Genomic DNA, 23981 nt, shown 5'->3' on the forward strand with positions numbered 1-23981 from the left:
AAGCCGCCAGCATTTCTGTAGATACGATTGACATGCTGCAATTTTCAAAACCGCAACAGTTTTGGAAATCGCACCACATCTGCGCTGCGATTTTTACCGCAAAGTGGGCATGGGATTGACATGAATCGCATCCGCTTTGCAAGTACTGTAAAACGCCGTGATTTTTACCTGCGGCGTTAGCACCGCAGCCAATTCGCGTCATTTCCAGTCAGTGCAGTCCCGGCCTTAAAGACGTTTTCCCAGGATGGAAACTTACCGCAAGATCCATGTCTGGGAACCTAACCGATCACGAGAATTGATCACACAGTCCCTCATTCGGATACTTGAAAGGAGCAATAGTCAAGTATGTATGTGGCTGCTCCTTTAGTCTTAAGGACTACCAAAGAAAACCAAAGACAGTGCTTGGGGTTGTTCAGTTTACGAAAAAAAAAAACTGCTTATGGGTGACCTAACTACAATGTACAACTATATGAAAGATCTCTTTATACCGAGGCCTGTACCCATGACAAGGGGGGAATACATCTAGAGGAAAAAAGGTTTTACCATAGTCATAGGGAGGGCTTCTTTACAATGACTTCAGAGCTCACCGTCACAGGATGTCTTATACAAGTTCCAGGAGGGTCGACGTGACTTTCTTGAAAGAGAGAATATCATAGGTTATGGGAAGCTACATTTTTGGGATACAATGTTGATCTAGGGACTTAGTCCTATTGGCATATTTGGAGTTAGGAAGGATTTTCTTTCCTCTGATGGAGCAATGGACGCTAGCCTCATGGGCTTTTTTTTTTTTGCCTTCCTCTGAAAAAAAATTGGTAGATCTATAGGTGTCTTTCTCCAACCTTACCTACTATGTTTCTATGACAGTCCCATAGAGATTGCAGAGAGTGGCAGCTTGCATGCTTGACTGTTGCTCCCTTCAAACAAGGAACATAGGATCTCAATTTGTATTGGTTGTAACTTAGCTATCCAAAGAACAGACAGACGAGTCATCCCGGGGACTACAGCTATAATCATATTTCAACACATCAGGACCCATGAACAAGACATGCAGTATGTAAACTCACGCTCCACCGCACTGTGTTCTGCATTTTCCTAGAAATAACCATTCACGGAGCAAATAACACAGCACTTGTCTGAACAATTTTTGTACAACTATTTTTAACATGAAGTCGTGACGTCAAGTGGCTTCTTCAATGGTCAAAAATCCCTATCTTTATAGCAGTGAAGCTGCAGCATGAAATAAGTGCCTTACGGCTGCACTCATCTTGCAGTCATTATGGACCGGCATGAATAATGACATCAGCCCAGCTGCGATGAGTGGTGCCAAGAACACAAAGTTACTGGATTTGCTCGCTCGCTGCTGATTCCATTAAACACAGTTGGGTAAGGACATGTTATAGCACGACTTCTAGGTTTGCTTAGGACGGAGGTTGCCCGAGTTCTATTTTTCAGTCTGATACGGAGAAATAACACATCATCTGATCACTGCGTGATTCTGAAGCGGACATGTCTGGATGATGGGATGGTTGTTTACTGTATAGGAGAGTGCTTCAATAAAGATCACACAAGGAACGCAAACTGCACGCTTATGGTAATATGTTAAAGAAGTTGTCCAGCATGATTTTTATTTATTTTTTTAATTAGGTCAGGGTATGTGCAAAAAAATAAAAAAATAAAAAACAGACTTACCTGCTTCTGGTTCTCCGATCCACTGACCACTGAGGCAAGGAAAGGACCCGGGGACGTCACAGCCAGCAAGGACTTCCAGCAAAAGACACCGCCGAGCAGTAGGACCTCAGGGGTCACATGTGGCAGGGACTTCCCACCAGTAGAAACCAATGGAGCTGCAGGATCGGACCACACGGAGATATCAGAGCACCGGGGACAGGATAGTAATTTATCCTGGGTAACCCCTTTACCTTCAATACTGGAGATAGTTACATGATCATCTGTATTTAAAGGGGTATCTGAAGAGACCACAGCGTTTAGGTTACAGCTGCAACCTCTGTATGAAATACCAGATACAGTGCGGAACATTACGTATGGACAGCACCTGGTAAGCTCACCTGAATGGGACTGAGCCGCATGACAAATGAACGTGATGTAACTGGCCTGTTAAGAAAAACAGGGCTTACTTGAGCACCACTACTGGTATGTAGAGGTCCTGGGTGTCAGACCCCCACCGATCAGATTGATGGTCTATCCAGTGTAAGGTATAGTGCAGGAGCGGTGCCTTTATTGTATGTTGCACTTCTGTGAGATATTTATTGTACTGTGTTCCAGCCTGTGCTGTATCGCAGTATACTGTACGTTTGCAAATTGATCACGGATTTAAATTAAACTATACAGTCTATGTAGGTGTATATAATGAATATACACTCACCGGCCACTTTATTAGGTACACCTGTCCAACTGCTCGTTAACACTTAATTTCTAATCAGCCAATCACATGGCGGCAACTCAGTGCATTTAGGCATGTAGACATGGTCAAGACAATCTCCTGCAGTTCAAACCGAGCATCAGTATGGGGAAGAAAGGTGATTTGAGTGCCTTTGAACGTGGCATGGTTGTTGGTGCCAGAAGGGCTGGTCTGAGTATTTCAGAAACTGCTGATCTACTGGGATTTTCACGCACAACCATCTCTAGGGTTTACAGAGAATGGTCCGAAAAAGAAAAAACATCCAGTGAGCGGCAGTTCTGTGGGCGGAAATGCGTTGTTGATGCCAGAGGTCAGAGGAGAATGGCCAGACTGGTTCGAGCTGATAGAAAGGCAACAGTGACTCAAATAGCCACCTGTTACAACCAAGGTAGCCAGAAGAGCATCTCTGAACGCACAGTACGTCGAACTTTGAGGCTACAGATGGGCTACAGCAGCAGAAGACCACACCGGGTGCCACTCCTTTCAGCTAAGAACAGGAAACTGAGGCTACAATTTGCACAAGCTCATCGAAATTGGACAATTGAAGATTGGAAAGACGTTGCCTGGTCTGATGAGTCTCGATTTCTGCTGCGACATTCGGATGGTAGGGTCAGAATTTGGCGTCAACAACATGAAAGCATGGATCCATCCTGCCTTGTATCAACGGTTCAGGCTGGTGGTGGTGGTGTCATGGTGTGGGGAATATTTTCTTGGCACTCTTTGGGCCCCTTGGTACCAATTGAGCATCGTTGCAATGCCAAAGCCTACCTGAGTATTGTTGCTGACCATGTCCATCCCTTTATGACCACAATGTACCCAACATCTGATGACTACTTTCAGCAGGATAATGCGCCATGTCATAAAGCTGGAATCCTCTCAGACTGGTTTCTTGAACATGACAATGAGTTCACTGTACTCCAATGGCCTCCACAGTCACCAGATCTCAATCCAATAGAGCATCTTTGGGATGTGGTGGAACGGGAGATTCGCATCATGGATGTGCAGCCGACAAATCTGCGGCAACTGTGTGATGCCATCATGTCAATATGGACCAAAATCTCTGAGGAATGCTTCCAGCACCTTGTTGAATCTATGCCACGAAGAATTGAGGCAGTTCTGAAGGCAAAAGGGGGTCCAACTCGTTACTAGCATGGTGTACCTAATAAAGTGGCTGGTGAGTGTACATAATGACTATTAAAACACACATTATATATATATATATATATATATATATATATATATATATATATATATACACACACACTATTTATTTTTCCCTTTCTTATAATATTGCTACCAGGTGCTTTTTGCAAGACTGGCAATAATGGTTCGGTAGCAAGATGTTAGCAAGAAAATTTTATGTCTTTTCGAATCAATCGATTGAATTTTCCTACATTTATCATTTAAAGGATTTATGTCACATGCATGAATGATACTGGACAAGAAAAGTCCCTATTTTACCACTGGAGACCTTCCAGATCCAAATATTTACACATGCCAATGCACAGAACGCTGATCTATCCTAGGAGGAACTGCCCATTTAAAAATAACAGGCTCCTTCCTACCACATCAGGTTATTTTTTAACACACATGGGTATTAGACCTGCCAATGCATGTGCGTCACCTCAAATAAGAACACTGAAAATTTCCAAGAACAAATCACCACCAAGCAACAGGCCTGACAGCTTCCACTCCCAAAGCATGCCTTCTGGAACACAATACACCAGAAGCCTTCAACTCTTCACATTCTATAAAAACAAGAAGAAATATCCAGAATTAGTCCTGCCAACACTATACTCAAGTCACTGGGGTTGCTCGTGGCCATATACTGCTGTCAGTATACCTATAAGTCATTCTTACAAGAGGCCGACAAATATGACGATAAAATTGAACCGATCAGTGACATTGCTAGCAAGCTACGACTTCATAGGAAATTGCTGAACTTCGCTTGACACTCCGACATGGCTCCAGCCTCACAAGGCATATACGGTTCAGGATAAGGCTACATTCACACTAATTTTTGCACCATGTATTGGGAAAGCTCCCAATACATGGTGCAGTTTACCCAATAGAGTGCCTTTGAGCTAGCATAGGTTGATATACCATATTTTCTACTGTATGCTATAGTGTAGTCCCCCACACTTCTCCATACAGAGGCATCCCCCAAAAAAATTGTACTGCACCACAATTTTTACAAACGGGAGCCTATGGGTAACAGGTGTCACTGCGTAGCACAGTGGCATAGACTGAAGGCAGACAACAATGGTATATGTTCGTAAATCCTAACAATGTATACCTTTGACGTTAACTACAATAGTAGTGTAAACTGAACCTATTACATGTACAAGACGCACTTCGGGAGCACGTGCTGTGCGAGCTGGGAAATCTCCCAATGAATACTAAAAAAATGCATCCACAGGCCCTCATTTACCCAATACATGCCAAAAAAGTGACCTCCTATGGGGAAGCACCACACAGCGTGCACAGTAAAGTACTCCAGCAGATGGGATTGTGAATTTCTCTATTGAATAACACTGGCCAGATATTCCACAACTACTCCAATGTGGATGGAATATGGAGCCATAAGCGTGTGAATGAGGTCATACCCTTGCATTGGTTAACTCCTAGAGGGGTCTTCTTACCGAGACCCTTCTATGTTAGGGCCATAATGAATCCCAAGCACTAGATGTCCACAATAAGTGCATGGAGTAGTCACCAACTTAACTGACACATTCTAGATAGAGTCTGGAGGTGACGGTGCTCGTACACAAATGATGGGAGTTGTTGTCCAGTATCCCAGGCCCATAGTGAAGGGTCACATTAGGTCTGCCATTTTTACAATAGTGACCCCCTCTTATGTCATAGCACTTGTTTGTTATTTCAGTTCCCATCTATACAGTGCCAGCCTAGTGGTTAAGAAAGTACACAGAAGATGAACCATACGAAGAAAACACTCCGTTCAGCTGACCAAGCCACTGTTGAAAGCAGAAATACTTCATTAGTGGTTAGTGAGCAGTGCGAGTAATATCCTGAGTGATGGCCAAGTGCAGACAGCTTAGAAATACGATTGGACAAGCCTGCGGATTATATGCCAACACTGCTACTTTACTCCAGAACATGAAGTTACTAACAAATACGATTACACAACACCAAAAAATGAAAAACAGCAAGACTGGAGAGTTCCAGGACGGTTATTGTTCCTATGTGAAACAAGTACACTTTATTAATGGGGATGAAGAGACGTCAGTTTCACTTTACATCCTGAACTATTCCTGAGCTGGTGACAAAAATAGCAAAAAAGAAAGAAGAAAAAAAAATGATCATGATATTGCAAGTTATGAAAAACTCCAAGAAAACAAAGTCTGCTCCAAAGCGTACCGTAAATCATGATACATCTAAACTTCGGAGAAGTTCAGAGAGAGAAAATAAATATTATGGGTGGCAATATTGGTCTACAGGGAACAGGAAGATCCTGGGTAGTCACGGGCTAGATGCTACTCCTCTCGATTGAGGAGCTGGCGGGTAAGCAAGAAAAACCAAAAAAAGAAATATATTCCATTCCTGAAACTCACTGCTTTAAGGAAGTCTAAGAGCAGCACCCATCATATATCAACCCTGCAGATAGATAGGTTAGGGTCCCCAAATCAATCCGCGTTTTCCGCTGTCTCCACTGCCAAAATATCACTATGTTTGTCCCAATGTAAATCAACTCTTTGAAAAAGAAAGCTCTTGTTGCTCCAAAAATTTAATTTGCGTATTGACAAAGATGGCGATAGACGCATGGATTCACAAGGGGAAACCACTGCTTGATTCAGGTGACCCTAACCTATCTGTGGAGTTGGGTTGCTATGCTGGGCTTTGGTGATAGACTGTTCAAGTCAAATAATTTTTAAAATCAACTAGAAGGTTATAAAATAATAATAAATTATACCCCTCTTAGACTTGATTCACATCTGCACATGGGTTTCCGTTCGGGGAGTCCGCTTGGGGACCACCCCAATGACAACCCAATCTGCATAAAAAAGTGGTTACCTTAGGAAACCCATGGACCCCGTAGACTATGACGGGGTCCGTGTGAAACGCGGAGAGAAAAGTGCTGCTTGAAGGACTTTTTTTTCGTGCAGAGAGGGGAACGGAATGGCCCAAACACAGATGTGAACCAGGCCTTAACAACAACCCATCTACTGTGTTGCTTCTCTGTCCTCTGGCCGTCTCTATATCCTGCTCTCCAGCATTGATATCCCTATATAGACATGTAGCCAATATATCCCAATATAGACATTTGGCCATAGTGGTTACCTGTCAACAACCCTGCTGAGGCCAGTGATTTTCTGCAGGAGTCACAGTGTCCATGTCAAAGCGTCAACATCAAAGGTCAAGATATAGAGATGATATGGGAGCGGGAAGCATCAGAATGGGAGCGATGAGGGATCATGTTAGGTAAATATTACTTCTATTATTTTTCTAATTATTATTTCTATTATAAAATTCTAAATATTACTACTACTATTATGAATTCAATTTTATTTATTTATTTATTTTTTACATGGTTTGGACTAGAGCTGGGGAATTAATGGAAAAATAAGCAAAATTGAATCAACGTGAATCAATTCATCGATGTGACCTTGCTGACCGATTATTTTGCATCCATGCCATCCTATATCACATAATCTCTATCCAATTAGGATTGCCGATATGTGAATAACTGAAACCACAATTCATTGGCATGGCGTGGCGTGGCATATAGGAGGGGGTGGGGCGAGTAAAAAGGGTGTGTGTCCTACAATAATTGTTCATTCAACCCCCCAAGCCATAATCTCTTGGCATTACACTAAGGTCAATGGGATAAGAGAGTTACAACTGCAAAATACTTTCTAATACTCGCTTGTTCTACCGCAAACAGTATCAATTGTTGCAAACCTGTAAAAGACATGGGAGAGGAGCTGAGCTGATCCGGGAGTCTTTCCTCCTCCACTTTGTACTGGAGGATACAGGATCCCAAGTTACAATATAAGATAAACATATATAACCAGCCGAAGAAAGAAAAAGAGCAAGTTTGTAGCAACTGGCAGGAACTACTCAGAAAGAAAAGGAAATTGTTCCTTAACTTTGACAGCTGTTGATCTAGTGCACACGTGGGAAAGGTAGTGATATCATGATAGATCTGTTCTTTGTCAGCCTGAAAGAACACTGGAGACAGACATGCACATGCAAAGGGAATGGGCCAGGATGTGCTACTTAACCCCTTCCTTCCACGCACAGACCAAAGGATGCCTCATTACATTGCACGCGCTTAGTATTAGGATCACACCTAACCACAGTAACCTAAGTAGGCGTCTGTGGCTAGCTTGCATTATGCATACCTACAGCGATAGGTTTAATGACAAGCGTGTGCTATTTAACCCCTTCCTTCCACCCACAGACCAAAGGAGGTCTCATACACTTCTGTATAGTATATAGAGATTTACAGTTCCTACCCACAGTAACCTAAGCAGGTGCCTGTGGCTAGCCTGAATGTTATATACCTACAGCGATGCGAATCATAAAGTAGTTAGTGCTATTTAACCCCTTCCACCATCTCGCCGCGCATTACACTGTAGTGCATAATGCTAGGATTTACAGTACCTAGCCGTAGGAACCTAAGAATGCGCCTGTGACTACTTTACACGAGGGCAAATTGTGCCATTTAACCCTTTCCTTCCACCCTTAGACCACAGGATTCCTCACCCCACTGCACGTTACATTGTGGTTCGTAGCATTAGGATTTACGTAGCCACAGTAACCTAAGCTCGCGCCTGTGGCTAGCTTGCAAACTACACACCTACAGAGATCCCAGAACTCATTCCTGGCCTTTTGGTGGCAGCTGCATGTATAGGTTGTAAATGTCGGTTCCAGATGTTGATCGGCGGCAGCGCCAGCAAATGACTCAACAATTCAAACAAAGCAACAAAACCGCAGTGCCCATATTTACTCTATGGAGCTTAGGCTGGCAATTTGTGGCATATGCCATTCAAATAGCAATTAGATTGCCGTCGACGAATCGTGCTGCACTTAGAAAGCAATTACAGCGTGTTTTATGGCCAAACATTTTCATCCTTCAAACACCTGTTTATATAGTATGGTATCAAGTGACAAGGGCTGGTGAGTTTATCACGTGTAATATACAGTAATTGCAGAAAATATATATTTACAATGACATTTACGCACAGTTCATTATGGATAAAATGCTTGGATTAAATCAGCTTGTTATCCATCACAACATCTATAGTGTGAGAAGACAGACAGCTAATCCATACGGCGTCCCATCGCCATCGATAGGCAATATCTCCAGCTGAAGACTTTGCGTTCCGCCGTCTCGTGTTTGTTATGGTGATCACTACACTTGTATATGGCAGACATCACTGAATAAGCTTACAATTTACATATAAGGTAAAAGCTTCTGCATATTTCCCTTGCTAGAATTATGGAGGCAATAACTAAAATGCCATTTTGTGGGCAGCTTAAAATCTAAACCATTCTCTATAAAGCAAGTTCATAGAAATCTCACATTTGCCGTAATGTGAAATAAATGGATTCCAGCTATTTGTGTCAATTTGGGAAACCATAAACTGAAGAGTGAGAGAGTAGGATAATTTTTAAAAGTAGACATTTTATGGATGTTTTTCCACCGTAAATGCACTCATTTAACGTCAGACTTACTATATAAGAGCACTCAAAGTGAACTTCTGCTGCCCTGTATGAGAGTAGGATAAGATGGGGAGAGAAAGGCTGAGCTTGGTAATATATAGGTTCATAGGATTTATACGGAATATCTGTTCCAAATCATAGCAGGACTCCTAGGTGAGACTGTAAGAGTCCGGATTACCCGTCCACACACAGTGATTGACAGCCTTTGTATACACACTGATACAGGGATAGATATTCACTGAGTATTTGGGCGGGATAAGCAGGACTCTCACTATTGATCAGTATATGTGAGTGGGATAAGCAGGACTCTCACTATTGATCAGTATATGTGAGTGGGATAAGCAGGACTCTCACTATTGATCAGTATATATGGACGGGATAATCAGGACTCTCACTGTCAATCACTGTGCGTGGGGGAATAAGCAGGACCCTGACTGTCGATCAAGGTATGTGGGTGGTATAAGCAGGACTCTCACTATTGATCAGTATATGTGAGTGGGATAAGCAGGACTCACATTATTGATCAGTATTTGTGGGTGGGATAAGCAGGACTCTCACTATTGATCAGTATATGTGAGTGGGATAAGCAGGACTCTCACTATTGATCTGTATATGTGGACGGGATAATCAGGACTCACTGTCAATCACTGTGCGTGGGGGAATAAGCAGGACCCTCACTGTTAGTATGTGGGCGGTATAAGCAGGACTCTCACAGTCTCTCCTAGGAGTCCTGTAAAGATTTACTGTGCTTGTTACTTTATCCTGCTCCAGATCATATAACCCTCTATATCCTAGAGCTCAGCTTCTCTCCCTCTATTATACATACCTCTTGGATACTGCAGCAATAACCACCTGACAGGTTCACTTACATGTCACGTGTAAGAAGGTATTGCACCACGCGTCTCGTCATTTTCCCCGTGTGAATTAATATACCGGCTTGTAACAAAACAAGTTTAGAAATAATCATGAAAAATATATTTTTGTGGTTTATTATTATTCTTATCGTCTATTGCGAAGATTTTAATTCTCCCAATAAAACTTTTACGACCACAGCAAGCAGTTGCTATAGCAACCATTCCCATATTTTGTTTGATTACTCATTATACTGAAGGGTTTCACTGTTGATCCTTATCACAAGTCGAAAACCATATAATATATATATATATATATATATATATATATATATATATATATATATATATATATATATATACATATAATATATCTTCAGTATGTATTTTTTTTATTTTTTTTTTTTGATACGGGTAAAAAAACCAAAAAAATCTAGAAGCCTTACTAACTAAGGATATGCTGGCAATGTCAAGAAAAGCCTGACATCAAAGGGAGAAATGTCAGCCGTGTGACGGCAGTCCTCCCATTATCACTGCCGGTCTCAGGAGTGTCCTTACATTAAAACTGCATAAACAGAAGTTTATTTGGAAATGGTTGGGAATCTCCAGTGGAAGAAAGACACGCTGATCATTTAAGGTCAAGCACAGAAGAAAATCCCTGTTTTCGAGCTCAGAAGTACAGGAAGCAAATGTTAAAACAATTAGGCTGGAATGAATTAGTCAGGTAGGGAGCAACGTCATTAGGACTTCCTGGATCTCTCAAATGAAGCATAATCATGGTAGAAAACAAACAGAACGCCTTTCAGGGGGCTCCTAGACCTGGAAAATGACATTTTTTTCCTTGGCTTGGAATAGCGTAGTATATCTTGGGAAATTACCAAGAAGAAAAAAAACAAGTTTCCATTTCAGTTTGTATAATATACGGTAATGGAGAATTCAACTGAAGACGAAATTGCGTCAACATGACGGACAAATTCTAAGGCTCTGTTCACACTTGGTCTGGGGGGAATTTAGGAAGCTTTTGTGCAGGGATAACACGGTCTGTGGCAGATCCTCACAATGCCTTAGGTATCATAGCTTCGGCTATAAAAGTGATGGAGGCCGTAGAGTGAGATGATAAATCGGGCCACAAGGTGAAGGTAAATAATGACGGAAATTATATTAAGAAGAATATCGGCTGGCTAACTGTCTAATGTGTAATGGGGCTTTCAGTTCTCTTCCAAGAAGTCAGGGTAAGTTGAGGAAGAAAAGGAATGGTTCTCCTGAATGTAGTTGTACTAGAAGAGAAGACGCCACCAGAGATGTTTGGCAGACACTTCCTCTTCACTCATCTTTTACAAAACATAATGCATACTTAGCCAAGCAGGGCATGCATGTGTATAAGGAGAGCTAGCCATGAGCCAGGTAATGGCAAACCTCAGGCCTCATACATATGAACATAGCCCGATTGGTCTTCATTTGTCTCTGTTGTCTTAGAACGGTTCACATCTATGTTCAGGTTTCCATGTGTCCACTTAGGGACCCCCTGAACGGAAACCTATACGCATAAAAAAAAAAAAAAAGTGTTTACCTAAGAAACCTGCAGAACCCGTTAAGACTATAATGGAGTTTGTGTGGTTTCCGCATGAAACATGCCGAGAGTAAAGGCAGCAAGCAGCACATTTCTCTCCGCATGTTTCAAGCAGAAACTGAGCGGAAACCACACAGACCCCATTATAGTCTATGGAGTCCGCGGGTTCCTTAGGTATCCGCCTTTTTATGCGTATAAGTTTGCATTCGGGGAGGAGGGGGCTCCCAAACGCAGATGTGAACTGGGCCTTGCAGAGATATTTTTGGATACATATAATTAAAAAAAATAATTAAAAAATTTAAAAAAGATGCAAATTATAAACAAAATTGTCCGCTGTATCCAGCATGAGCAAGGGGTGTAGAAGTGCACCTAGGTTACCCATGAAACCAATTTTGTGCAGTGTCACTCATCAAACTTCACAGTATCATTGTGGGTTAATTGATAAGCTCAGGGGTGACTTTCACTGAATTCAGAGAAGCAAGAAGAAGAACAGAAAACAAATGGTATGGTGCACAAGCTAGATGGACCAACACTTTGAAATCTCCCTGATGTAAGAGCGAGGGGGGAACTGGAGGGTGGAACTGAATGCCTAATTTTCAGTTGGCATCTATATGAAGCTCTCCTTCCGCAATGGGTTATATACCAATATAAAAAATACCATAAAAAATGTGTGCAATAATTCAGTGTGTATATAAAATATATCTATCCATCTCTACATACACACACATATAGAGGTGTGTATATTTTTTCTTTTTCCTAGAGAGAACGGAGACGTGCAGATGGTTATATATAGGGTAACAGATGTACTGCATTAAAAGTCACCACATTCTAGGAGCGTCCGATTACAGGAATAACCAATGCGAGGCCGGGGCATGCCTGGCAAATTCTGAGGATTAAAATGTGTGAAATGCTAAATATCTATATAGTAATATAAACTATACGCAGTCTGTATTAAGAGGAGAATATTCTCAGTATCTGCAAAGGAAACAGACTGCCAAGGACAATCCCGATTACTTTATTAACCCCGCAGTAGCTGTAGTTTTATGATAATATATGCATGTGTGTTTCTATACTATAATAGCACTCTGTAGGTAAATATACAACATAACATCCATTAACTTACCGAAAATCTCTCCGTTTTTGGCATATTCTGTCACAAGATAAAGCATGTTTTTGGTTTCCATAACCTAGGAATGTAAATAAATTTATATGAAAAACTTTTCTGTATATTCATAAATCACAATAAAATGGGATACTAAGGAAAGAATAGAAAAATAAAAGGGGGATTCCACAAAGATGACATGGCGCTGAATGTTGTATATAACAAGTTAACAACCCCAGTTAAGGACTCCCATCTGTATACCAAAGCGTAGAGCAGCTGTAAATAGTGTCGGGCCAAAGTGACCTTGTTTTACATAGTCATTTGTGTAATACTACATTTGTGGCCACTGCAATTACTGTCTAGGTGCCCATATATTTGCCCGTCAACAGCCGCCATGAAGTGGGACAGTAGACCGCCTTTTAAGAGAAGTCATCTTCACAATAACACAACCACTTTAGAGGAGTATTTTTATCTCAAGGTTATGACCTATCTCTACAATATTAATGGGGGGTATGACGTCAGGGACCACCAGTCTTGACAACCTTGGCTGAAGCTCCCTACACAATCAGTTGACAAGAGAGGCCCACCCTAACAGTGGAAAAGTCCTTGTCTGGAACTTAGGACCAATATATATTATATATATATATATATATATAATTTTCCAGAATTTTCTATGAAATTACTCTATGGGAGGTACATACGGTATTTAGAGTAGAGCTGGGCAATTCATTGAAAAATAACCAAAAATGTCAGTTATTTTGGTTCTGTTATTACAATATTTTCGAGCCATTGCCTGTTTCCTTCAAACCGAACACTTCCGAAACAAAATTACTATTATAATCTGGGGTCTAAGAAGTTACAAAAACTGTTTCCCCTTTTTGGAGGACCTGGCAAGTCCACACATTACAGATAGCCCACTCTTTACAATGGACAATGCTTCATGTCTCCTCTGGAGGCGCTGCAGGGGAATTTGTTGAAAAATGGTTTTAAAGTTACATAGAGTTTTTATTCTTACCTGATAAAGCTTGATAATGTGGGGATGATCCAGCAACTTCATGATTTGTACTTCTCGGTAGATTTTTTCCAAGTTTACAGCATCCAGCTGAGACTTGTCAATAATCTTTATTGCCACCTGTGGATTCGACAGAATACCGTGCGTTAGCCGGCTGACAAGATTCATGCTTAATTTAATTCTAACAGCAAAACAAAATGTGTCTGCACATGACCCTGAATATGGATCAGCTCTTTCATTTTCACAAGACATACGTGCCTAGCTTCAAGGGATGGTCTTCTGACATGAAGACTGGTCAATACAGGGAACCGGTCATGCAGACAATGTCGCCTACCCTGCAGGTGGTATCTTATAGTAGAGTATAGTAGAGGGTCTCAGTAAATTAATATACAGTCCTATGAAAAAGTTTGGGCACCCCTATTAATCTTAATCATTTTTAGTTCTAAATACTTTGGTGTATACAACAGCCATTTCAGTTTGATATATCTAATAATTGATGGACACAGTAATATTTCAGGATTGAAATGAGATTTATTGTACTAATAGAAAATGTGCAATATGCATTAAACCAAAATTTGACCGGTGCAAAAGTATGGGCACCTCAACAGAAAAGTGACATTAATATTTAGTAGATCCTCCTTTTGTATAGATAACAGCCTCTAGTCGCTTCCTGCAGCTTTTAATCAGTTCCTGGATGAAGGGATTTTGGACCATTCCTCTTTACAAAACAATTCAAGTTCAGTTAAGTTTGATGGTCGCCGAGCATGGACAGCCCGCTTCAAATGATCTGAAAACAAAGATTGTTCAACATAGTTGTTCAGGGGAAGGATACAAAAAGTTGTCTCAGAGATTTAACCTGTCAGTTTCCACTGTGAGGAACATAGTAAGGAAATGGAAGACCACAGGGACAGTTCTTGTTAAGCCCAGAAGTGGCAGGCCAAGAAAAATATCAGAAAGGCAGAGACGTAGAATGGTGAGTACAGTCAAGGACAATCCACAGACCACCTCCAAAGAGCTGCAGCATCATCTTGCTGCAGATGGTGTCACTGTGCATCGATCAACAATACAGCGCACTTTGCACAAGGAGAAGCTGTATGTGAGAGTGATGAGAAAGAAGCCGTTTCTGCAAGCACGCAACAAACAGAGTCGCCTGAGGTATGCAAAAGCACATTTGGACAAGCCAGCTTCATTTTGAAAGAAGGTCCTGTGGACTGATGAAACAAAGATTGAGTTGTTTGGTCATACAAAAAGGCGTTATGCATGGCGTCCAAAAAAAACAGCATTCCAAGAAAAACACTTGCTACCCACTGTAAAATTTGGTGGAGGATCCATCATGCTTTGGAGCTGTGTGGCCAATGCCAGCACCGGGAATCTTGTTAAAGTTGAGAGTCGCATGGATTCCACTCAGTATCAGCAGATTCTTGAGAATAATGTTCAAGAATCAGTGACTAAGTTGAAGTTACGCTGGGGATGGATATTTCAGCCAGACAATGATCCAAAACACCGCTCGAAATCGACTCAGGCATTCATGCAGAGGAACAATTACAATGTTCTGGAATGGCCATCCCAGTCCCCAGACCTGAATATCATTGAACATCTGTGGGATGATTTGAAGCGGGCTGTCTATGCTCGGCGACCATCAAACTTAACTGAACTTGAATTGTTTTGTAAAGAGGAATGGTCCAAAATCCCTTCATCCAGGAACTGATTAAAAGCTACAGGAAGCAACTAGAGGCTGTTATCTTTTCAAAAGGAGGATCTACTAAATATTAATGTCACTTTTCTGTTGAGGTGCCTATACTTTTGCACCGGTCAAATTTTGGTTTAATGCATATTGCACATTTTCTGTTAGTACAATAAACCTCATTTCAATCCTGAAATATTACTGTGTCCATCAGTTATTAGATATATCAAACTGAAATGGCTGTTGCAAACACCAAAATATTTAGAACTAAAAATTAAGATTAATAGGGGTGCCCAAACTTTTTCATAGGACTGTATATTTCTGCAGGAAAGGATTTTATATAACTTGTCATTTTATTTTTTTTTTTTATCTTTGAAGTCCAAGTGGGGCAGCCTACTCAGGGTTTGACACTTAGGCTGGGTTCACACAGAGTTTTTTGGTTCGGAACCTGAGGCAGAGGCCGCCTCAGGTTCTGGACCAAAATGGGTAGCCGCGACTGAATGCCGATGCTCGGCCTCAAAATCCTGACCAAAAAACCCAGTGTGAACTTACCCTTATACAGGGTACAGCTGACCACTAGTCTCCTAAATAGAGAAAAGATTATACGTAAAAATTCCCCATAAAATATTATATCAATCGGCTCAGCTCTTTGTACTCTAAGACCAGCTGCCCAAAGATCGGTCTTTATATTTAATTATTATTATTATTTTTTATTTTTTTTTTACATTTTTCATGAAGACAAAGGATTAGTCGTAGAATTTTAAAAAAAACATTAGTAGCAATTACTTGACATACTGTTAATTTTAATCAATCAGGAAAGATATAAATGTATTCCAAAAATAGAAAAAAAGTAACTGGGAAAATGGAATTCTAAATATTAGCCCATTATTGGATGTATTGGGCACTTCCAGGCCCAGCCAATAGTAGACTAAGAAATACTGCTACCCTGTGTACAATACTAACATACATACATGAAACGATATAATCCTATCGAGCAGTCCTGTACTACAATCACATTTGTCAGCCCTGCTATATGAAGGTACAACCACACAGGACACAAATTGATCCCCAAAATATGCCTTGCAGACACACTACAGCCAAATCTGCAGAAAATTCTAATTTTATGCTCATGAATTTGTCACGGATTCCACCCTAAGCAATGCAAACAGTGAAAATGCACAGCAAAAAAAAAAAAAAAAAAAAAATCAGATTTAAAGATCCACGCCATATATCAATTTCCATGCTCATTTTTCCGGGAAGGAGTGGATGAGATCTGTTAAAAACTCATCCACTTTGCTGCATACCCATCACATGTGAACATACCCTAAGGGTATATTTGCACACAGCAGATTCCTTGCATGCATTTCTATGGCCGTCTCATGTTTTATGTGAATATCTGCTAATAGTTAAACTTTTAAAATCAATCAGTTTGAGTCACCTATATAGAGTAGTGTGATATATCCAATCCTGCCCAACCTCCTATAGCTGCCCAGCAGCCTGTATATTCTCCAGTAAGCCACAATAAGCACCTCTTCTAGCCGTACGTGAGCCTGGGAGACCTCGCCGAGCATCCAATAAGCCGGGGTTGCTACGCACAGTCACAATGAATAAAGCTGCTGACATTTCATGATTCAAGCGCTTTCTCAGAATTATATTCATCTCCTCCGGGATGCAGTGACAGCTGGCAGGGGAGCAGAGGGATTGTGACAGAGACAGCCTGATTACTCCCGCACCCCACAGGATTCCTCCAGGACACACTTTATATCCCTAGTGGGCTTCGGCTTAACCCTTCGCTGACATGAAGCGTGTCCCAATCTGACACATTTTGACTAACGTCACATAAAATTATATCACTCTGTATTTGTAGATGTAACAAAAGAAAAAGCTGCCGAGTTATTAAAAAAAAAAAAAAAATATTTAGCATGTTATATATAGCAAATAGTTCTCAAAAGTCATCTCAGTGGTCATCTCTGGTGCACTATAAAGCTAGACAGCCTTAGCATGCATTCGAATTATCACAATGTGTCGATGCTGGATGATAAACATGGCCTAGTCTAAGATTATACCATCTACTAATTGGCTTCATTTCCGACAAAAAAAAAAAAAAATTAAAAATTTTTGTGTAAGATCAAGGCTAGTTTTTGGACCGTAATAATCACATCTTGAAAGGTGCAACCGAGCTGAGCGCCAAGGACTTGTCATCCATGAGTGGAGGGATCTCCTCACCCTTCTACAGATTGACCACTTCACCCCACGTAGGGAGAAAGCTTTCAAGTGTGGGTAGAAGGGGGGCGATGGTAGCTCATGACTATCTAGAACTCCGCTGCACACACATCATTCAGCCCTCAGCCTGGCAACACCTACAATGTGTGATTTTAAGAAAAAAAATAAACTTGCACATGGCTGGGATCTGGTCAGAAGAAACATGGCAACACTTTCCGTTTAATGTTTTATCTTGGGTTTCTAAAGTCCATCAGAAAAAAGTGTTTTGGGCCCGAATGGATTTTAATGGAACTCAAAATAAGATTTCCTTATCTACACTGCAGTTTGGATTTTCCTTTACTTTTTTTTTTTTTTTTTTTGGACCGATATAAAAATATCATGCCCCATGATTGAGAACAACGTTATTGCTATCAGGTGCTCACTCTCGGTACACGTGAATCAGTTCCTTCTTCTTCAGTGTTGGTTCAGCTTTGTCATATCTTCCTAAATAGAATCTACTGAGGTAGAAGATTTAGCTATGTCCTGCCAAGGCAAGATTCAGAATTTCCAATTGAAATTTTCCACTTGATAAGTCTAATTTACCATTTTTGGTTGTTTAGCTAATAATAGACCTGATGGTTTTTAGGAAAAGTAGACTGAACATATAATGAGGAAAATCAGAACAAGCTGATAATTCTTTAATGCCCAAATGGCAAGCAGATTATGGCAATCTAGGACCACCAGGATTTTAACCAGGATGGCTAAAGACCCCTTTACATATAAGAGAAAATTGGCGGAATCCGCAGACTGGCCAACTATTTCATGCGTATGTGGCCTCTGGTCTTTCCCATAACAGAAGAGGTCAGACATGTTGAATTTCAATACCTGATCCCTTTTCTCTTTAGGCAACATATGCTGCCATCCATATCAACTGCTTAATCCCCTCTCCTCATTCACAACACATGCACACTCAGCCAAACCAAACATGTAAGTGTTTAGCTATAAGTGAAGAATATAGGGGGCGCCTTTGGTGTTCATCTGCCTCAGTTCCTTGGCTTCTCCCCATCATTCTCCAAATACGTAATTAAACTTTGATGAAATTGAATTTTAAGATCCATGTGGTTAGAAAGTACAATTACCTTTTCATAGAGCACACAGAAGGACATTGTTTCTCATCAGAGATTTACTTTGAGGTGTGGAAGGTGGGAAAGCTAGCCTGTCTCCTTATGTCCCGCCTTGACGGTTGGGACTCAGATGTTTGTTGAGATGGGAAAAACCCTTAAGGGTTTTCCAGGATTTTGATAATCAATGGAACTATTCTCAGGATAGGTCATCAATATCAGATTGGTGGAGGTTCAACACCCCCACCAAATCGGCAGATACGGCTGTACAGTGCCAGGAGGAAACAGTCCCATACACTGTACATTCGTGTAAGCGGCCGAACACCAAGAGGGTTAAACGCATCGAATACGGGATGCTCTTAACCCCTTGGTGTTTGACCGGTTACACGAATACCTATGGCGGCGAGGTATTCGATCGAATACTACTCGCTCAACTCTATTATCTACCAATAATGTGCATAATTTTTTGTTTTAATTTATTTATATATTTGGTTTTTTTTACACCAAATGTGTCTAGAAGGCCATACTCATCCTTATACATTTTTCTGGAATATCTTAAGTAGTTACGTCCATGGCCAATCCCTGAATGTGATACCAGTTGAAGCCTAAATATTATATAAGCCTGCACTAAAGAGAACTCAGCAAAGACTTGTTTAGGGCATATTTTAGGTCACATTTTGTATAAAGGCACAGAAAGCTAGACAGAAAATACAAGAAACCAGTTATCTTGCTTGGTTACATAAATTTGGTTATGTAAATGTAACGAATGTCCAATACGTCCTTATTATTCACATAAGTAAAAAGAGAGAACGCGCGCTGGGTATTCTTGTAGGACAATCCTTATACACAAAGTGTAATAAAATAACATGGCTTCCCATTAGTACTCTGCACCCTCATTTTTGTATGCTTATTTTGGAGGTTTGGCTGTAGTTTCTTACCTTTCCCTACATGTCCTTGTTACCCAGAACATATCATTGCCTCGATGACTGACGATAGAATGATTTTGTTCTTGGCGTACACACATATTGTATACACAGCTATTTTATGTTCAGTTCTTTATTACCCTGACAGCTACCATCCAATGCCGCCATCCATCTAGCCTGGCATGCCCATCCATATCTGCTATAACACAAGTGACATCTCAGCTTCAGCTCTGCTATTAAAGGCCTGTCTTTACCAATCATTCCTTGCAGAACACAATAAACCATCTTATTTTGCCACGAAAATCAATACATCTTTCTGTGCTGTCTGCAAGTCAAGGAATACTGTCAGGTTAAATTGTCGTATGTACCATAAAAAGGATGACCCCCCATGAACTGTACCACCATGCAACCTTATACGGATGGTTTATACCACAAAGGGGGTTCTTATGACTACATAAAATATATATATATATATATATATATATATATATATATATATATATATATATATATATATATATATATATAGTGTGTGTGGCACTAGATAGATGACCCTAAAAAAAGCATTCAATTATATTCCTATAAGAGGGTGTGGTGGTCAGGCCCATTAGATAGAATTGGCCGCTACTGTCGTTCAATCTGGCCATACATTTTTAAAGACGCCGGGACAAAGTCTAGCAATGTTTCTAGGAATATTCTTTCAGGGAAACATTGTTCTTAGATGAAAGACTTTTCATGAGAACAAAAAAACCTTTAGTCTTACTATCATATTAAAATTTACAAGGTGGTTGAATTTTTTTCAGGTAATAAGTGTGTCTCGCTAAAGCTAAGCGATTATTCATTGTTAAAATCCACCCAATAACCTTTCTTTATGGTTAAAATCATGAATTTCCATCGACCTTAGGTGAATGTTTATGAATGTGAATCGACCTTAGGTGAATGTTTACCTTAAAATATTAGAATACAATAATTCATGGTACACAGTAGGTTGCATAGTACCACAGAAAATTAGCATATTGACCAAAACAGCGATCTCTCGGTAACAGAGGAGCCAATTCACAATCAGAAAACATATTATTCGGGTGACATTAACCTATGTATCTGGGTTTATATGCTGGCTTATGACGATATGCTCCTTTCAACTTGTTCAGATCAAACCAGAACTGCAGAATCAGGGAGCTAGGTTTTACTAGTCAGACCTTCAATAGAGAAGGCAGGGACAGTTTCTTACTGTCCCTGCCTTCCCCCATCGCTGTGTCAGGTGGCCACCAGGATCTGGAAACTGTATGAACTTCTGGGTCCTAAAGAACTTAGATAAACTTTTCGGTGCAATTCAGGAGACTGAATTTCTTTATGACAAAATGGCCCCCAAAGGTTTATTATGACCTAATGGTGGGGAAATAAAAATTATATATACGAGTCATAAACCAAGCCCATGTCAAAGATTCTACCCCATGTGCCACCAATGTAAATATTACAATAATGGAAAGGTAAAACTATTTAAAAAAAAATTTGTAGTACCATTTTGTGCTATTAAACTCCATCTCCAAAAAAAAACAACAAACAAAAAAAAAACCATGAATAATGTTAAAAACAAAACATGTTTCCCCATTCTTTTTTGGATATGTTTTCTTAGATATTAAAGAAAAAAAATTAAAAATTGAAAGTCCTATTAAAACTGTAAAAACTTTAAAAATTCAATTATCCACAGCACCCATTGAAATCAATGGGTAGTCTGAGTAATATAGGACAGCTACTGCCTTGCTATTCCTTAGAATTATTAGATTATCTTATGCTTATGATCTATATCCCCATTACCCTTCCTTTTATGTTGGGGAAGGGGGGTGCTCTCCTACACATCTGATAGGTACGATTTGAAAACAAATATACTCAACTACATATGAGATCCATGGACAAAGATTCAAAGAAAATTAAAAGCGCAAGATTTATTTCATCCATAAATTTCTCCCCTCTTATTGGTGTCCTAGGCAGCTGCCTATACAGAGTACTGCGCATCTTGACTCTGATGATGTTGGTAGTTCACCCGCTTTGGGGAGGGAAGCCTTCTACTTAGAGGCATTTAACCATATTTTTACAGTCTCCATACTGGTTAGCCAATCTGGCATTCCAGTTTTGGATCAACTACCTATAAGCAGCAATATACTAATGAGAACGAAGAACAATAAGACCAAATTAATTGATTTCCTGCAGTAGTGATGCTTGCCAGTGTTCAGCAGCATGTTGCCTAAATACATGTCCTACGTTGTTGCAGAAATGAAGCCTGTTTGCTCCAGTACATTAACGTCCTGGCACGGGGACTACAGCTAGGACGTGTCCCAATGGTTTGATTCCTAGTCTGGAGCTAAGCCGGCCTTGCAATCATTACATTCCAGCTCATTCACGCTCTTGGTACCACTGCTTCCAAAACTAAATGAGCAGGCAGCCAAAAGCAGGAGAAAAGGCCTTGTGGTTAAATAATGAGGGTTAATAAATAATAATAAAACAAACAACGGGGCTTTGTTAAGACTTGCTTTGGCTCCTTCATGTTGGTTTTGCTAGGCTCACATGATGACATTGCTATACTTCTAATGACCTTAGTAAGTAAAGCTCTACATTCACTTACCACGTAGTGTTGGCAAACAAATAAGATATAGCACAAAGTCTAAAGAAACAGATGATATTAGACATGACTCCCATGTCAAAAAACAATGCATACCAATGTACAATAAACGTACTACATCAAAGCATACAGAGCAAACACAACGTAAAAGGTAGAGGGACCTGTCACCACCTTCCACCAACTGTTTGCATGTTTCAATCATTGCTGCTCCATGGATTTTGGCACACTTGGAGGACCTTTCACCACCTTCACTAACCCCAACTCTTTTAAGCCTTCAATAGGCTCTGCTCCACCAATTCTGATACAGTTGGAATTTTTCCTCTAGCCCTCACCGTCCTTGAGCAATCACTGCTGTTATTTTCAGCACAACAGTGTTTTCTGCTGTCAGGTGGGCCGTCCTAGGCTGGAGGAGAACGGAAGGGACGGCCCACCTGACAGCAGAAAACAAATCTGTGCTGCAACTAACAGCGATGATTGCTCGGGAATGGTCAGGGCTAGAGAAAAAATTCCAACTGTTCCAGAATTACTGAAGCAGTCCCTATTGAATGATGCTAAGAGCTGGAGTTGGTGAAGGTGGCGAAATTTCCTCTTTAAGGCTGAGTGAGTGGGTATTCAGTTTGTAAGGCTTTTCAGACCGGGTGACAGGTCCTCTTTAAAGAAAAAAAAAAAATGTAGCACCTGGGTTGCAACTGACTCTTAATAATGTCTTCCTATGTAAATGTTAGTTGCATGCATGCTTGAAATACCTCATGAAAGCACCTAAAGAAATAAAACACGTACACACTGGAAATGTGGAAAAAGACTGATCCAGCCGTTTATTGTAAAGGAAAACAAATGATCGCTGAAGTCACACAGTTGTGAAATGCTAACAAGTCAGTGTTGGGAAAATGATGACTTCCTGTGACCTCAGTAGGTTAGAGCCTAGATGAGATAGAGGCCTAATATGGGAAGAAACATTTCGTCATCCCGGGCAGATCATTAATGTAGTGGACAAAGTATTCTGTTCTGTCCATCAATGCGAGGACATACAACTAAAATAACCAACAAAGAGATATTATTAACCATTCCTGATGCAAAGCATCTGCTTCACGGTACGGAAACAGGAAATATATATTCAACTTGTCAGGAATTTCATATACAAAAACATGGGGGGGGGGGGAAGAGACCTCAATAACAATACTACAACTACATAGTAACGTCGTCACTCCACATATCCTAAGCACAGAAGACGTTCCATAGGCCACTGCGTTATACAGGATAGCCACAAGTTTTCGCTACTTATCACAGACTTGAAGAACCTCCCTACATAGAATAGCGCAAACTTATCTGTGGGCTATGTACGATACTGTAGCTTAGACTCATCCATTATAATACAAATAAGTTGGTATAACTGGCACAGACCATAAGCAGAGAGGGGGCTGTTTTAGGTAAAAGTCACATTTTCTAAGTAACTCCTTTAAAGCTGAAGTTTTTCAGTTTCACGGCATCTCGTACAGCAAAAACAGGGGCTCAAGCACTGCAAATGGCTGTCTTATGATGGGAGGACTTTCAGGTTTAAAAGAAACCTGGATTCATGAAAATGTAGCATGTTATAGAGCAGGAGGAGCGGAGCAGGTTGACACTAGGTTCACATCTGTCTTCAGGTTTCCATTTGGAAACCTAATCTGCTTAGAAAATGGTTACCTCCGGAAAATCACAGACCCTATAGACCGGGGGTCAGCAACCTTCAGCACTCCAGCTGCTGAGAAACTACAACTCCCAACATGCTCCAGTCACTTCCATAGGAGTTC

The 23981-nt window shown here is 40.6% G+C and overlaps 1 protein-coding gene across 2 annotated transcripts in view; it reads right to left on the reverse strand.

The window, feature by feature from the left end:
- SIK2 (salt inducible kinase 2) overlaps window positions 1–23981 on the reverse strand; it is a 125052-nt gene that overhangs the window by 64815 nt on the left and 36256 nt on the right. For both annotated transcript variants that reach the window (XM_075279783.1, XM_075279782.1), the window contains exons 2-3: window positions 13645–13761; window positions 12651–12714 (exon numbers count right to left, since the gene is read on the reverse strand). In XM_075279783.1, coding sequence (XP_075135884.1) covers window positions 12651–12714; window positions 13645–13761 — 181 coding nt within the window. The remainder of the gene's footprint in view (window positions 1–12650; window positions 12715–13644; window positions 13762–23981) is intronic.

The sequence above is a fragment of the Leptodactylus fuscus genome, chromosome 6 (genome assembly GCF_031893055.1).
Source record: "Leptodactylus fuscus isolate aLepFus1 chromosome 6, aLepFus1.hap2, whole genome shotgun sequence".
NCBI classification, from domain to species: domain Eukaryota; kingdom Metazoa; phylum Chordata; class Amphibia; order Anura; family Leptodactylidae; genus Leptodactylus; species Leptodactylus fuscus.